At 39.9% G+C, this 16,117-nt stretch overlaps 1 protein-coding gene across 1 annotated transcript; it reads right to left on the bottom strand.

Annotated features, from left to right (window-relative positions):
• Positions 1 to 11,516: 11,516 nt before the first annotated feature.
• Positions 11,517 to 15,432, bottom strand: LOC147622290 (pentatricopeptide repeat-containing protein At3g13880-like). Its single transcript, XM_086823387.1, has 2 exons — positions 14,065 to 15,432; positions 11,517 to 13,773 (listed from the first exon to the last, which is right to left on the bottom strand). The coding sequence occupies exons 1-2, from the start codon at positions 14,804 to 14,806 to the stop codon at positions 11,825 to 11,827; spliced, it is 2,691 nt and encodes an 896-aa protein (XP_086679513.1). The 5' UTR covers positions 14,807 to 15,432; the 3' UTR covers positions 11,517 to 11,824.
• Positions 15,433 to 16,117: the final 685 nt, after the last annotated feature.

Raw genomic sequence — 16,117 nt, 5'->3', positions numbered from 1 at the left:
TAGCCTAAGGGTCTAGATTTTCAGAAATTTTTGGATTATGGTCCAATTAAGGTTCCTATGGGCCAATAGCATCAATCCATGTGTAGGGAGGAGATAAATCCAATTTTGTAAAAGAAGATACCCAAAAATGAGTAAATGCTCACATAAGATGAAGAGTTGAAAATGTACAAGGTTTATTAGTAAAAAAACTATGAGCAATATTAAAAATATGAGATATTTTGGGTATCCAAAAATGAGTAAATGCTCACATAAGATGAAGAGTTGAAAATGTACAAGGTTTATTAGTAAAAAACTATGAGCAATATTAAAAATCTGAGATATTTTGGGTATAATGATTTCATATTGACACTATGTAAGGAAGGGGAGTTCTTTAAAGGAGGTGCATATTTCACATAAGATGAAGAGTTGAAAATGTACAAGGTTTATTAGTAAAAAACTATGAGCAATATTAAAAATATGAGATATTTTGGGTATAATGATTCTATTTTGACACATATGTAAGGAAGGGGAGTTCTTTAAAGGAGGTGCATATTTCACATGCTTGAATGAGTTTTAAACTCATAAAAATTGAGATATTTCATCTCTCCTCTCTCCTCATTCAAGTCTAGTTCCAAAAAGTTAGCTTAACTGACCTAAAAATGGTCAAAAATTGACCAAACTGATTTGGAAAATTCTAGAATCAGTTTGTTTGGTTAGGAGCTCAACTTTTTCTATAAATAGAAGCCTACCCCTTGTTGAAAAATATATAGTGTTTATGCATCGTTACTCTACTCCACCTAAGCCAAGAACTGTGAATTCATTAATAATTCACTAGTTTTTGGAGCTTCCCTCTTTCTTCAATCCCCATTGGTGGCTCCATCAACATACTTAACCAATTGATTGGTTGGGGACCTCTACCGTGAACAAAGAATCAAGCAATTTGTAAGGTAATTAGTGAATATTGATCTTTTCTATAATTTCTCAATGTTTCTCTCTTCTCAACCCCTCTCAAGCTTGAGAAGCTTAATTGGTATGGTTTTTTTTAAATGCTATTGAAGTTAATTGGTGAATAGTAGTGAAGAGTTACATAATTTTTAAATGCTATTGAAGTTAATTGGTGAATAGTAGTGAAGAGTTACATAAAGAATTACATAAATTTCTATTTATGTTTAAATTCTAATGGTTTTTATGTAATTTCTCTCTCTCACTCAAGAAATGGTCATACTCATGACCCATTCTCAATCCAAATGAAGCTTTTCATAAAGCTTTTTCTTAACCCAAGATTAAGCTATGCTTGAGGCCAAATTAATGGCTTTTTTCTATGCTTTTAGTTTTTGTATATTGATGATTCAATCCATTATGGATTAATGATTCAATTAGAGATCATTTTAATTATTTCCTTAATGATAAGCTTTATCCCTTAGAAAAATTGAGATTTATCAGTCATAGTAGCGGAGCTATGGCAAAATTTTTATAAAAATTATGCATAAAATAATTTCATTCAAAGCATAAAAAGAGGACTTCCTACCATATTCTAGGAATTATCATCCTAGATTAATTGAAAGAATTTCATTATAATCATGGAGAAATTAAATTTTAATATTATGCATAAAGGATAAGTTTTTATATCAAAAGTGTTATTTTTACCATTTTTATTTCATGCATAGAAGTATGCATAATGGATAAATTTTTATATCAAAAGTGTTATTTTTACCATTTTTATTTCATGCATAGAAGTATGCATAATGGATAAATTTTTATATCAAAAGTGTTACTTTTACCATTTTTATTTTCATGCATAGAAGTATGCATAATGGATAAATTTTTATATCAAAAGTGTTACTTTTATCATTTTTACTTTCATACATAGAAGTATGCATAATGGATAAATTTTTATATCAAAAGTGTTACTTTTATCATTTTTACTTTCATGCATAGAAGTATGCATAATGGATAAATTTTTATATCAAAAGTGTTATTTTTATCATTTTTATTTTCATGCATAGAAGTATGCATAAAGGATAAATTTTTATATCAAAAGTGTTACTTTTATCATTTTTATTTCATGCATAGAAGTATGCATAATGAATAAATTTTTATATCAAAAGTGTTACTTTTATTATATTGAATTTCATGCATAGAGGTATGCATAAAAGTTGATTATTTTATTATAAAAGTGTGACTTTTATCATAATTGAATTTCATGCATAGAGGTATGCATAAAAGTTGATTATTTTATTGTAAGAGTGTTACTTTTATCATATTGGATTTCATGCATAGAGGTATGCATAAAAGATATTCTTTTTATACTAAAAGTGTGATTTTCATCATAAATGGATTTTATGCATAACTTAGATGCATAAGAGAAATTCTTTTATTCTAAAAGTGTAATTCCTACCAAATTGAATTTATGCATAAGAAGATGCATAAAAGTTTGATTTTTAATTCAAAGTGTCATTCTCATCTAAATTGAATTTATGCATAGGAAGATGCATAAAAGAATAAGATTTCAATTCAAAAGCGTTATTCTCATCCAAATTGAATTTATGCATAGGAAGATGCATAAAAGATGGATTTTTAATTCAAAAATGTCAATTCTTATCCAAATTGAATTTATGCATAGGAAGATGCATAAAGATTGAATTTTAATTCAAAAGTGTCATTTTCATTTAAAATAAAATTATGCATAGGAAGATGCATAAAGGATTGATTTTTAATTCGAAAGTGTTAGTCTCCTTAAATGGAATTTATGCATAAATAAAAATGTAGAGAAATCTTATATCAAATATAAGAATTCTCTTGTATTCTATAAAAAGATATGAAATGTGATAAGACGTGATAAGAGGTGTATGACATGTGATAATATGTGATAAGATGCGTATGGGAAGTGATAAGATGTGATAAGATGTGATAAGAGGTGTATGAGATGTGATAAGATGTGATAGGATATGATAAGATGTATATGGAATGTGTAGGGCGAGAATGGATGAAATATGGATGTATGGATGTAGATACGGATATGTATGTATGAATGTGAATGTGGATGTGGATGTGTATGTATGAATGTGAATGTGGATGTGGATGTGGATGTATGGATATGAATGTAGATGTGGATGTGGATGTATGGATGTAGATACGGATGTGGATGTATGTATGTGGAAGTGGATGTATGAATGAGGATGTGAAAATGGATGTATGCATGGATGTGTATGTAGAATAATGAATGTGAATGTGTATGGAAAATAATGTGTCGTCGATATGAGTGAATGGATGATGATGAATACATATGAATGGGATGATGATGAATACATATGAATGGGATGTGGAATAAGTAATGTGGACTAAGGAGGATAAAATGGAAAAGAAGAGAGTTCGATATAGAAACTGTATTTTGTGAACTGTTTGTAAATGACTGTTTTATGTCAAGAATGCTGGGGAAGCATTTTGACCGTCTTGTGGATTAAGGTCATGGAGACCTAACTAATAAAGTTGCAACTGCTGACGGAGAGTCAATGGAGGACGTCTCGCGTAGCAAGGTCGGCCGAGGTCTTGACCAGCCTCGGTTCGATTCAAATGGTGAGCTTCCGGTACGGTGGATTAGGGACCAAGGAAGCGGCCTATGAGTGAAGCGCTAGGTCACCTGCGAAGGATCCTAGAGGGTGCTGACCATACGGTGCTCGGGCTCTGGGTCGCCGAAGATACCCACACGTGCGTCGTGGAAGATATTGGAACAAGGAGTAAGAGTTGCTTTCTGAAACCGGGCATGGATCTGGTTGATTGACCTTGCTGGTCTTCAATGGATGAGTCCATGGCTCTTTTTATGGATCTGTTGGTTGATCTTGCTGATCTTCAACGAGAGTCCATCTTGATTTTTATAAGTGATTATATTGCCGAGTATTATGGGCTAGGAACTATTGAAAAGGCCCCTGATGAGTGGACAGGTGGGGTGAGCGTTCTAGTTGCCAATGATGCCATAGATACTCTGATGAAGGAATGATGGGAAATTATGAATCAACCGGATAAATTGGAAGATTGTGATCAGTGGTACTATGGTTTCATTAAAGGATTGTTTTAAAGTTAGCTGATGCTAAGAAAAAGGCAATTTCATATTGGGTGTGTAAGTGGTGTGGCTAGTTTTATGTTTGCATGAACTTCCGGCTAGGGGGCCTTGGAACTCTTTTCCTTGGTACCCGGGACAAAACCTAACCAAATTCCAAATTGGATCCCATCACTACAGTGGTTGGGCGGTTGGCTAACCCATGGGATTGGATGGGGTTAGGCTGGACTGATGGATCCATAAATCGAGACTCAACTTTTGTTGTTACGATAGATAAAGTAAATCCCAGATAGTAATTGTTCTATGGATAGGAATCAACGGCTGTGCCTCTTGAATGGGGAAAAAAGCGTTGATCCCAATGATCCAAGTGCAAGTTTCTTCCTTGATCCGACCAAATATCTTATAGATGCAATTGGATCAGTTTGATCAGAAATGATCTTGACTACGTTAGAGTAAAAAGTTATCCTGGTGGAATCGCCCGTGCTTTCCGGTAAAGGATTTTTTTCGGGTTCGGTTTTGGAACAACCGACGGATTAGTCTCTTATCCGGATATCCGTGGGTGAGGCCCCGTGTGGGACCCCTATCCCGCGCGAGAAGTGCTACTTCCGCTGCTAGTACCCCGAATCCGTTACTCGGTGGGAACAGGGATCTTACATTTTAGAGCCTGACAAAGAGAATGTCAATCCTAATATCTTCCAATTAAACAAATGAAAGGTTTGCTACTATCGAGCAGCATTGCAAAAAACATGATTGAAGAGAAGAAGTACAAGACAATCAAACGGAATGTTGTGTAACAATTTGTGGACATCAAAAAAATTGATGTAAATGCTATTCAAGAGGCACTAGATGAGAGTGGAGTTAGCAGAAAAGGCTACACCTCTATCTTTAAGGATGTGTTATTGACTTTGAAAGATCAAAGAATCAAATGTGTGCTTTCAATGCTTTTGATCACATTCCCCCCAATGTCAATCTTCTAGACTCTGTTAAACCTCTTTCCATGCCTGTAAGTGCTGCCCTTCCCTCTACACATGCTGGTTTTCAATATGATGTAACATATTGCTTATGGTTTTTAATGCATGTCCAGACTTTGCAGCAAAAAGATGGGTACTCCTGTGGATGGAGGACCTTGATACATGCAAAATACATATTGGCCACTTATTATGATTTTGAAAGACCATACATTGTAAGTTCTCAGACACCCATTCATTTATAACGACACTGTGTACATTGATCAATATGGGATTAAAAGGTAACTAAATTTAATTAATCTTGATTACAGCTTGATGAGGATAGTTACAATGCAATGTTTGTGGATTGTTTTAGGGCTAAAATTGTAAGTTCTCTCCTAGACCACCATGCTCACAGAGCACCAAGAGAAGAGGTGCCTATGCCAAAAAAAGGAGAGACCTCAGGTGAGCAAATCAAAGAGAAGGAAAGCATGGCATCTATTCCAGAGATAGAGGAAATTTTTTAGAAGGAGACCAGAGAAAAGGAGGCTGTTGCAGAAGAGGGCACACTAGAGCAAGAGCTTGCTGGAACTATTAAAGAAGAAGATCCCATGGTACATGAAATTTTCAAGGAGGAGACCAAAGAAAAGGAGAACAGCCCCTACTTGAGGATCAGCCTGTGCCTTTGCCCATGGATCAGCCTTTCCCAGAGGATCAACCTCTACCTATGCCCATGGATCAGCCTCTTCCAGAGGATCAGCCTCTCCTAGAGGATCTTCCTCTCCCATCATCTACACAAGTAAAGCCACAATCTAATGAGTGTGTCCCATCACCTACTCTCATGTAACTACTTTTGTAATGATGACCTTTTTGTTGTTCAAAATAAATGAGAAGCTTCGTGAAATATTGCATGCTGTCTCCATGAGCACATCAACGTAATTAAGTAAGTGTGTAAGTGTGTAGCATTGTCTAAGCGATATAACACCTCTAACAACAATCCATCTTCATAAACCTTAATATCAACCTATTAATTATCATCACCAAAAGAGTATAGGTCTTGATCCATTGGGACCAGTTGATTTTGAATAAGCCTGCTGCGTTTGTAGTAAAAAGAGAATATGAAATTATGAGTCACACTCGTATATTTGATTGCAATTGAGTTTGGTACCACTTGACAATAGACTTTATTGTAGGTTTTTCTGTCCCAGCCATCATCCAGAAAGTCAAAATTATTTTCAGTAGCATTGGCTTTGTAGCTGAGCATTGTTCTATAGACCACATCATATTTGTGCAACAAGTCCACAAAAACTGTAATGGGCATGCAATATTTATTTTGACAATTCTAGTTGCAATGCTTGGCGTAGAGAATGCTGCACTTCCGAGAAGAGTTTAGCTCTGTAAGTCTCTGTAATAGTTGCATGAGGAATGGGCCAATCCATACTATGCCATTTTGGAACACTGGCTGCCATTCTTGATAGGACGATGGATAAATATCTGCAACAATAAAATTATTTGGTCATGAAGAAATCAATAAAAATTCACAAAAAAACATTAAGGTTTACAAAAAACACTTACAGTTTAATCTATGTTGTTAAAGGTAGTCGGGATAATCATGCAACACAAGTTCTTTGTGCATGTACACATGCTGGATTAAAATCTCCTTGGCATTTTTCTTCCCTTCTATAGTTCTAAAATCCTTCATCGTACCTTTCCATGCTCCCAGAAATGGATTCTTTGATCTTTGCTTCTTTCTCCTATTTGGTTGCATCAAAACCTAGCCCCCTTTCGATACAATAATCTTTTGCCAACATCCAGTTGCAAAAATTCTATTGGCAATCTTAGTAGAGTTAATAGAAGAAGCAGGTCTACGGGGCAAAGAACTCACCTCCCTTCTTTTATCCTTTGCATTGGAACTTACATAGCATTTTGCACAAGCTCAATGATGGTTTTCTGTTTCCATTCTTGAGAGCATGAGACAGTAAGAGACGATAGAGTGTAGAAAATTGAAGAAGCTAGAGGAAGATGTTGTTCAAGGCGAGAAAACTAGTTCAAAAGGGAACCTTTTTTTGTGTGTCTTTGATGATATAACTGCACTCATAATAGAATAATCCTATTAAAATCGAAAAGGATCTCTTCATTGAATGTAAACAGTTGTATATTCAATAAAATATGATTCTTATTTCTTTCTTTCTTTTTGTGAACTTTTAAATTGTTCTATGGAAAAGAATCAACGGCTGTGCCTCTCATCAATGAGGAAAAAAGCATTGGTCTCTATGATCCAAGTACAATCTTTTCCCTGATCTGACTATGGGACTTACGGGTTCAGTCAGATCAGTTCAGTTAGTTCAGGCTTACGGGTTCAGTCAGTCAGATCAGTTAGTTCAGGCTTTGACTACGTTAGAGAAAAGTTATCCTGGAGGAATCGCCCGTGCTTTCCGGGCAAGGAAAGTTTTTCCGGATTTGGATTTGGAAGAACCGATGGATTAGTCTCTTGTTTGGATATCCGTGGGTGAGGCCCCGAGTGTGGGACCCTGCCTCGCGCAAGAAGTGCTACTTACGCTGCTTAAATATGGGAGCAAGTAGCAAGAGGGAGGAACCGTATTACAAGAGCACATTCCCTATGTAGTGCTCTCTTGTCCTACGTGCTCTCTTGCAGATTGTTGCTACCATGTGTTGGTGGAACAACAGAGAGCAGATGGTAGGGAACATGGGCACTTGAGAGGGTAGTGTGGATTGCAAGTCTACATTGACAACCACTTGTTTGCAATACTGTATTCATATGCATTGGTATCGAAATCCAGAAATGCCCATGACTCTATGTACTTAATTCTCCCGAGATCAATATACTTTATCTGAGGGAAGCGTCGGCTGTTCCGGCTCATTGTGTGTCTCTTGTCAATTCAGCAATTTACTTCTTGTATTTGAGCAAGTGTCCATAAAATCTTAGTGTATTTAAGTATATTGATTAGCATTGTGTTCAACCAAGTTACATTGGTATCACTCTTTCACTTCTATCATGAGAGACGATCACCGTGAACACTAGCTATCTCTACACTTAGAACATTATGGATAGCCATACAATGAATGTTGGAGATGCTAATACAAGAGGCAAGGACAATGAAATGCATGCCTGGATGAGCAAACTCATGTGGTGGCAAAGAGAAGATGCAGGAAGAAGAGTCCATAGCCTCTTGAGGACTGAACTTACTCGTATGCAGGCTCCATTGGTACATGACCGTTTGAAGGCCAAGAAAGCTAAATCTTATATGGATCATGCAATGGCAATAATTGCTCAAGAGTTGCACATGCAACCGAGGGATGCAGCACGTGCATACTTGGCTCGTACCGAGGATGCCTATGCAGAAAAGGTAACCATCCCACATGTCTTGGAATCCCCACAAGTGCTCGAACAAGAACTTATGTCTAAGAGAATGAATCTCCATGCTATGGGAGAGGAACAATCAATGACTTCACGCCATGCAAGAATACCTTATGTAGCCCGTGAAGGATACAATGTTTATGGCAGTGGTCAAAATGTATGTCAAATGCCATTGCCGGCTGAAAATGTGCATGCAACATGCAACATGGGCTGCAATTTTCTGTTGGTGCAGTGGTCAAAATGTATGTCGAATGCCATTGCCGGCTGAAAATGTGCATGCACAACACATGCAACATGGACTGCAATTTTCTGTTGGTGCAGGTATTCTGTGTATCTCTCATGCCACTCATGCCTTTGAGTGTGCTCGTGAGGGAGAAGCTATGGCTGAAAATGTATCAATGCATGTTGAGGGGCCATCCATGCCTCATGCTTACAGGGCACATGTATCTATGCCTTATGCATCACCTTTTGGTCCTAAAATGATGCCAGTCACACGGGCTCTCCCAATGGACAAACATGGGGGAAAACATGTTGAGATGCAGGCACACACATCAAAGTCTCTTGACTTCAAAGCCAGAGACAAATCTATGAAGTTTGACACATATCATGGGAAATATGATGCATCAAAGGCACTTGCTTTTATTGCCCAGTTTGATATTGCTTTCAGTGATGAGGATTTCACTTAGAAATCCATGATCCGGCATGTAAGCATGTTCATGAAAGGTGCTGCAGCCCATTGGTGGCTCATGGAGAAGCTCTCATCGAATCCTGTTAGATCATGGGAAGAGTTCAAGGAGAGGTTTTATGCTCAATTCTTGCCTCCCAATGCATTGAATGAGATAACAATGAAGTGGGATTGGGTGAAGCAAAATGAGGGGGAATCAGTAAATGCATATGTACAAAAGTTTTGGAAAGTGCTTTTGGAGGTGTCTCCATTTATGTATGTCACCAAGGCAGAAAGGAAGATAAGGTTTCAATCGGGATTGCAACCTGTGTACAAAGCGGGACTACAAATGTATCCTGGTTATACCTTACACCAATTAATCGCGGCCGCCACCGCCACCGCCACCGCCACCAAGCAATTGGAACTCAAATTGAGACAAGTAGTAAGTATTGGTCATAAACCTAGCCTTAGGAGTTAGCACTAATTTATAAGTGAGTGTGTACACTTTTCCAAAACTCACTTATAAATTATAATCAACCCGGTGTTCACACACTGATATCCCGAGGTGGACATAACCCAATGTCCACCACCCAGACCTTATCCCCTTTGTACAAAGGGAGTAACCAACCATGTGTCCACTCTAGCTTGCTCCACAAAGCACCTGCCTACCACCTACACTCGACGACTCACCACCTCACTCCTTCTCCTCCTCTCTCTAGAGATTGACGCCTCCTTCATGAGGACTGTTAGCTGCATTTTTTGCACATTCTCCTTCCCAACTCCATTTCCAAACTTGCTAAGGTGTTTCTCAAGCTTCCAAGAGTGTTTCCGGATGCTAATCACTCTCCTACACTCTCCCAATGACTGAAATTCAGCAAAACAGCTCTCTTTATTGTTGTAATTTCCGATCTTTTTGCTAAAATTTCAGCCCTCCTTTCTCAAGTTGAACCATAGGGGAAGCTTTCCCAAGATTCCCTTCATCGTCTTGAAGACTTTTGTCGTGAAGAAATGCGACAAATCGAAGATCTCTTCACTCCAAGGACTTCCATTGCGAAGACTTCCGCTGTCATCGACTCTACTTGCAATTGGTAAGCTTTTATGCTTAAATATGGGAGCAAGTAGCAAGAGGGAGGAACCGGATTACAAGATCACATTCCCTGTGTAGTGTTCTCTTGTGTTACGTGCTCTCTTGCAGATTGTTGCTACCATGTGTTGGTGGAACAATAGAGAGCAGATGGTAGGAAACATGGGCACTTGAGAGAGTAGTGTGGATTGCAAGTCTACATCGACAACCACTTGTTTGCAATACTGTATTCATATGCATTGGTATGAAAATCTGGTTAGAAATGCCCATGACTTTATGTACTTGATTCTCCCAAGATCAATATACTTTATTTGAGAGGGGGGTCGGCCATTCCGGCTCATTGTGTGTCTCTTGTCAATTCAGCAATTTACTTCTTGTATTTGAGCAAGTGTCCATCAAATCTTAGTGTATTTAAGTGTATTGATTAGCATTGTGTTCAACCAAGTTACAACTCCCTTTGCTCTCATGTCAACTCTACCTCACAACCTATATCTACATGCAACAAGTGTGAAGAGACTTGCAGCTGTCCCAAAGATATTCTCAAGAAATGTGGCACTCTAATTCCTATGTATCTCAGCATTTGTATAAACCCTTCCTCTATTTATGTCAAAAAAATAATCTTTCATGCACTCATCATGGAAGGGGGTGTGGCTGGTTGGAGCCATGTTCTGAGGATATAAAGCTGCTAAAGCTCATCTTTGATCTCTCTGTTTTACTTCTGACTGGTCAAACTAGCTGCCTCTACCCCTGTGTATTTAAAATGTGGCAGAGTGCCTGGAAGAGCGCATATGATGCCATCCATGGTGGATACCAACAATCTTCCACTCCTTGAGAAGCAAGCTGCATGGACAAACTAAGGCTAGCTATGGTAGCCTGTGTCCACCTTCTATTGTATCACATGCTCTGTAAATATGTGATCAGCTAAAATGAAGCATCTGTATGGAGAGGCCAAGCAGAAAATTAAGTTGGACTGTCTGGGATGGACAGCTTGCTACGAATGAGAAAAGACAGCAATCTCCACCTGGTTTCAACTCTAAAGATGGGTACATCTGCCCAGAAGGTGCTTCATCCATGGCTGCTGGTCTAATGGGAGAAGACATGATACGGTTGTAAGCAACAAGTGGTTAAGACTATGTTGGTTGAAGTCCACTTTTAAGGGAGAGTTGAAGTCATGTAAATTTCATAGGTTGCTAGTCATTCCTCTAATTCTCTTCTTCGTGAAATTTGAATGAAAAATGAGAAAGATTACACCTTGAGCCTTGCCTTCACCCAAATACCATGGGCTTTGACACAATTAAATGTTTGGACAGCTTAACACAGACACCCCCATGCACGTAAAGAACAAAGCCTTTCAAATGCTTCAATACAAGAGTGTTCAACAAACTTACCATAACTTTCCACATGTACTACGTCAATGCTTCTGTACCTTGAAAAACATTGGTTCAGCATATTACAGCTCGGACAGCCTTAAGACAAAACAAAACAAATTGTTTTTAAAGCTTCAGCCCTAGTAAACATGTTCACAATACTGACCGAAAAGGTGTAAGCATGAGGATTAACCATTTCACCTACCATTCCCATGTCTCGCACAATGTCTGGATACTTTACCACACGACTACTTTGATGATCTCTGTGTAAACTTCTCTAATGGTAATATACCATGTATATGTATGCTTTTACACAGCTCCCTGATCCCCTCACCAAAGCTCTCACCTTACTCTGTGCTCCCACCTGTGGGCAAGACATACATGTTTGACAGCAACAAAAAAGCTGCAGTGTTCTCTGGTTCTAACTCCAGAACATACTCCGCTGCATTCTTTGCTAGCTCTGCATTGTTACAAAATTTACATGCAGAAAGCAATGCCATCCACACGTCAACACTAGGTTGACTGTGGATGTTTTCAACCAAAAACACAGCCTCATGTAGGTGCCCCGAACGACCAAAAAGATCTACCAGGCAGGCATATAGTTCTGTTGAGGGCATAATGCCATAATCTCTTCCCATAGACATAAAGTAATCACAGCCTTCAGCAACTAGACCCATGTGACTGCATGCAGAAAGAACAGCAACATAGGTGATATGGTCCAACTTAACACCTTTTGACCGCATTCTGTGAAAGACTTTGAAAACCTCTTTTACAAGCCCATGCTGAGCATATCCAGCAATCATAGCATTGCAGGATACCATATCTTGTTCAACCAATTTCTTAAACAGCTTGGACGCATCCTCGATACTTCCACACTTCGCATACATGTCAACAAGTGTACTTCTAACAAAAGCATCAGATCCATACACGGTTTCCCTTATATGGGCATGGATTTGCTTTCCATGATCGACAACTGCTAGAGTGGCACATGCTTTGAGAACCGTGATGAAAGTGACCTCATTGGGTTCTACACCCTCTTGTAGCAGTTCAAGAAATGCATCATAAGCCTCTTGAGTATGCCCATGCTGGGAATATCCCGTAATCAGAGCATTCCAAGACACCACGTCTCTCTCAGATACTTCATTGAACACTTGGCAGGCGATATCCATTCTGCCACACTTGGCATACATGTCAATTAAAGCATTTGTAACAGGGACATCAGAGCCACAGCCTGCTTTGCTGATACAAGCATGGATTTGCCTGCCACGTTCATATACTCCAAGGCTGGCACAAGCTTTGATAATGCCCAAAAAGGTGACCTTATCAGGCTCAACACCCTCACGTTGCATTTGCAGGAACAGGTCTAAAGCTTCATGTGAATGGTCTTGTTGTGCGTATCCTGCGATCATGGCATTCCACGACACCACATCGCACTTGTGCAGTTTGTTAAAAACTGTGCGTGCATCATGTAGATTTTGGCACTTAGTGTACATGTCAATAAGAGTGTTTTCCACAATATTAAGCCTGATTCCACTTTCAATGATGTAGGCATGGACATGCTTCCCTTGATCTGCGGCACCCATGTATGCACAAGCCTTGAGAATACTTACAAAGGTGGCATCATCTCCCTTCACACCTGCGCAGCCCATCTTCCGAAAGAGCTGCAACGCCTCTTCAGAATGCCCATGATTTACCAACACAGAAATCATCGAGTTCCAAGACACTACATCTCGCTCGGACAACTTATCGAACACTTTTCTGGCATCCTGCAGCTTTCCACATTTGCCATACATGTCAATAAGTGTGCTTGCCACGAACTTGTCCACCTCCATTCCAGTTGCACAAATGTAACTGTGAATGTCCTTGCCTTCTTCAAGAGCTGCCATACTGGTGCATGCCTTTAAAGCACTTGCAAGCGTTACATGGTCAGGCTTCACCCCTTCCTGTTCCATCCCCTTTAACAGTTCATGGGCCTCCTGGCAAAGTCCCTGCTGGACATACCCAGAAACCATTGTGTTCCATGAGACCACATCTCGATCAGACACCCTGTCAAACACCTGGCGTGCTTCTGGTAAACGCCCCAATTTGCAATACATGTTGATAAGATTGTTATAAAAACATAGACTCAGATCAGCGCCACTGTTGATAGCACAGACATGAATGTACTTACATTGATCAAGACTAGCACACGCCTTGAGGATGCTTAAAAAAGTGAATCCATTACAAGTCACACCTTCCTGCTCCATGAGTTTCAAAATCTTGAAAGCCTCTTCGGCATGACTATGTTCAGCATACCCTGCAATCACCAGATTCCACACCACCACATCTCGGCTTGGCATGTACAAAAACACTTGGCATGCATCATCTAGGCTACCACATTTTCCATACATGTCTATAAGACTGCTATTCACAAGGACATTAGACCTCAATCCACATATGATGGTGTAGGCATGGACATACTTACCTTGTTCAAGAGCGCCAAGACTACCACATGCCTTCAGTACACTCAAAAAGCAAATCTCATCAGGTTTAACACCATTACCTTCCATTTCTATGAAGATTTTTAAAGCCTCCTCGGAATACTCACGTTTTGCATATGCTTCGATCATGATAGTCCATGAGAAAAGATCTCGATCCGGCATTGCATCAAACAACCGCTGTGCCTCCGTCACGCACCCCCATTTACCATACAGATTGAGAAGGGCATTTGACAAAATGATGTTTGGCTTGAAACCATTTCTCACAATATTATCATGGATATACTTTCCTTCTGCAAAAGCTTTTTGGCTGATGCACAACCGCAAGAGACAAACATACATGTAGTCGTTTGCCTGAACACCTCTTTGATTTAGTGAATCCAAGACATGCAACGCCTCCTTCAAGCTACCTTGCTTACTTAGTGTCTTCAAAGTTCCAAGAGCGTCATCAAACCCATCAGATCCCCTGTACAATTCAAAGTTGGCAGAAGCGTCGTTACAAAGTGTAGCTTCTTCTTGTTTGTGAACTGTTGGCTTAAAAGCTTGAACTTGGAAATTTGATTGGGGGACATCAAACTCATCCGACACCACTCCTGCCAAAGAGAAATGTACTACAGTGTGCCTCGTGTAGGTGGGCATGATCATTGCCACACCACCATGTTGACTGCCATAGACGGATGCCATGCATCTTCTCCACAAGCTCTTCTTGATGACCATGCAATAAACCAACTGTCCACCCGGCCATGCCACAATATGCCTCATGAAGGTGGGCATGATAATCTCTGCACCAATCTGTTGACTGCCATGGATAAATGCTGTGCATCTTCTCCACGAACTCTTCTTGATGACCATGTGGCAAACTGATTGCCAATCCGACTGGGCAACCAGGCTCCTGAACCCTCACGAATGCTGGCATAGGGACATTGGCTACCTTAGACATGTATGACCACACTCCTTAAGCTCACTGTCTCTGAAAAAACAGTTACTGGGTAGTTTGGAAGTGTGCGTACTAGGTCGTGAATCTTCAAAGCATGGATGTACTGATTTTCACGCCATAGATGAATGCCCTGCCTCTTCACAAGGTCTCCTTGAAGCACACATGACAAGCCGACTACCATGTCAACAGGATCCTCACCTTTTCTTGCCTCGGCAAAGTCACACTGGCCAACCAGGTCAAGCACAACCGCACTATCATCATATCCGTGCATACTGAGAGCTATTCATGGGTTCCTCTATCTTCTCCACAAGTTGTCCGTGATGAGGGACCATGCTGATGACCATGGCCGCCACCGGACCATGCGACCAGGACTATTCATCAGTCTCTGTGGGCTCAACCCTCCCCCCCGCAAAGAGTTGATGGCACCTCATGCAGGAGGCCACCGCATCCAATGGCTTAACAGTACGAAATAAACCACCGGCGCCCAAATGCGTACGTACGACGGTTTTTGACGGGGGGTCAGATTCGAGCTCAGCCTTTAGGGTACCCTCTAAAAAATCGGTTGAACTTTTTTTTTTGAATAATAATTTATTATTAATATATTAAAGGCACCAAACTTTACAAAAACTTTCAACCTCTCTTAGCCACGGGACTAAATGACACATTATGAATCAGGAGGGATCTAAGGTTGAAAAGAGGCGTCGCGATCTTCCCTAATCTAGACCGTCGGATTCTTGGGCAAGTGAACTAGGAGTGATGAACTCAGGGTATACCATGGGGATTTTTGGGACTTAGAAAATTTTGGAGTTGAGCTCAATGCAAAAGAGGATTCGAACTTGGAACCATCCGCTTAAGCTTCAACATCTAACCACTATGTTATACTTTCCAGCAGGTTGTGGAGAGTGTTTTTAAATTTAAATCTTGATATTTTGGTCCCTAGTTCACTTTCTTACTGGAAAATGTTTCCCTTCTTGCCGAAAAAGGTCTCCCTAGTTCACCTCTCGAGTTCACCCCTAGTTCACCTCTCGAGTTCCACCCCTAGTTTACCCCCGAGTTTACTCGCAGTTCACTCGTAGTTCACTTGGGAATCCAACGGTGTTGATGAAATCCCGATCGCGACACCTCTTTCCAACCATAGATCCCTCTTGGTTCATGATGTGTCACTTAGTCATGAGGCCTCTCTTAGTCCCATTTCCTACTCAGCATGTCACATACTAAGTCCCACA

The sequence above is a fragment of the Cibotium barometz genome, chromosome 29 (assembly GCF_041138505.1).
Source record: "Cibotium barometz isolate CiBa-2024 chromosome 29, ASM4113850v1, whole genome shotgun sequence".
Taxonomy (NCBI): Eukaryota; Viridiplantae; Streptophyta; class Polypodiopsida; order Cyatheales; family Cibotiaceae; genus Cibotium; species Cibotium barometz.
The sequence above is the reverse complement of the archived record's forward strand: the minus strand, read 5'-3'. Positions and strand labels throughout refer to the sequence as shown.

Coding starts and splice junctions, on each gene's coding strand:
- LOC147622290 (XM_086823387.1), bottom strand. CDS start 14,806: ATGGTCATCAAGAAGAGTTCGTGGAGAAGATGCACAGCATTTATCCAT. Junction 13,774..14,064: donor GATCGAAGCATATGCAAAAC/GTGAGTATTCCG, acceptor TGGTGATTGCAG/GGTATGCTGAACATAGTCAT.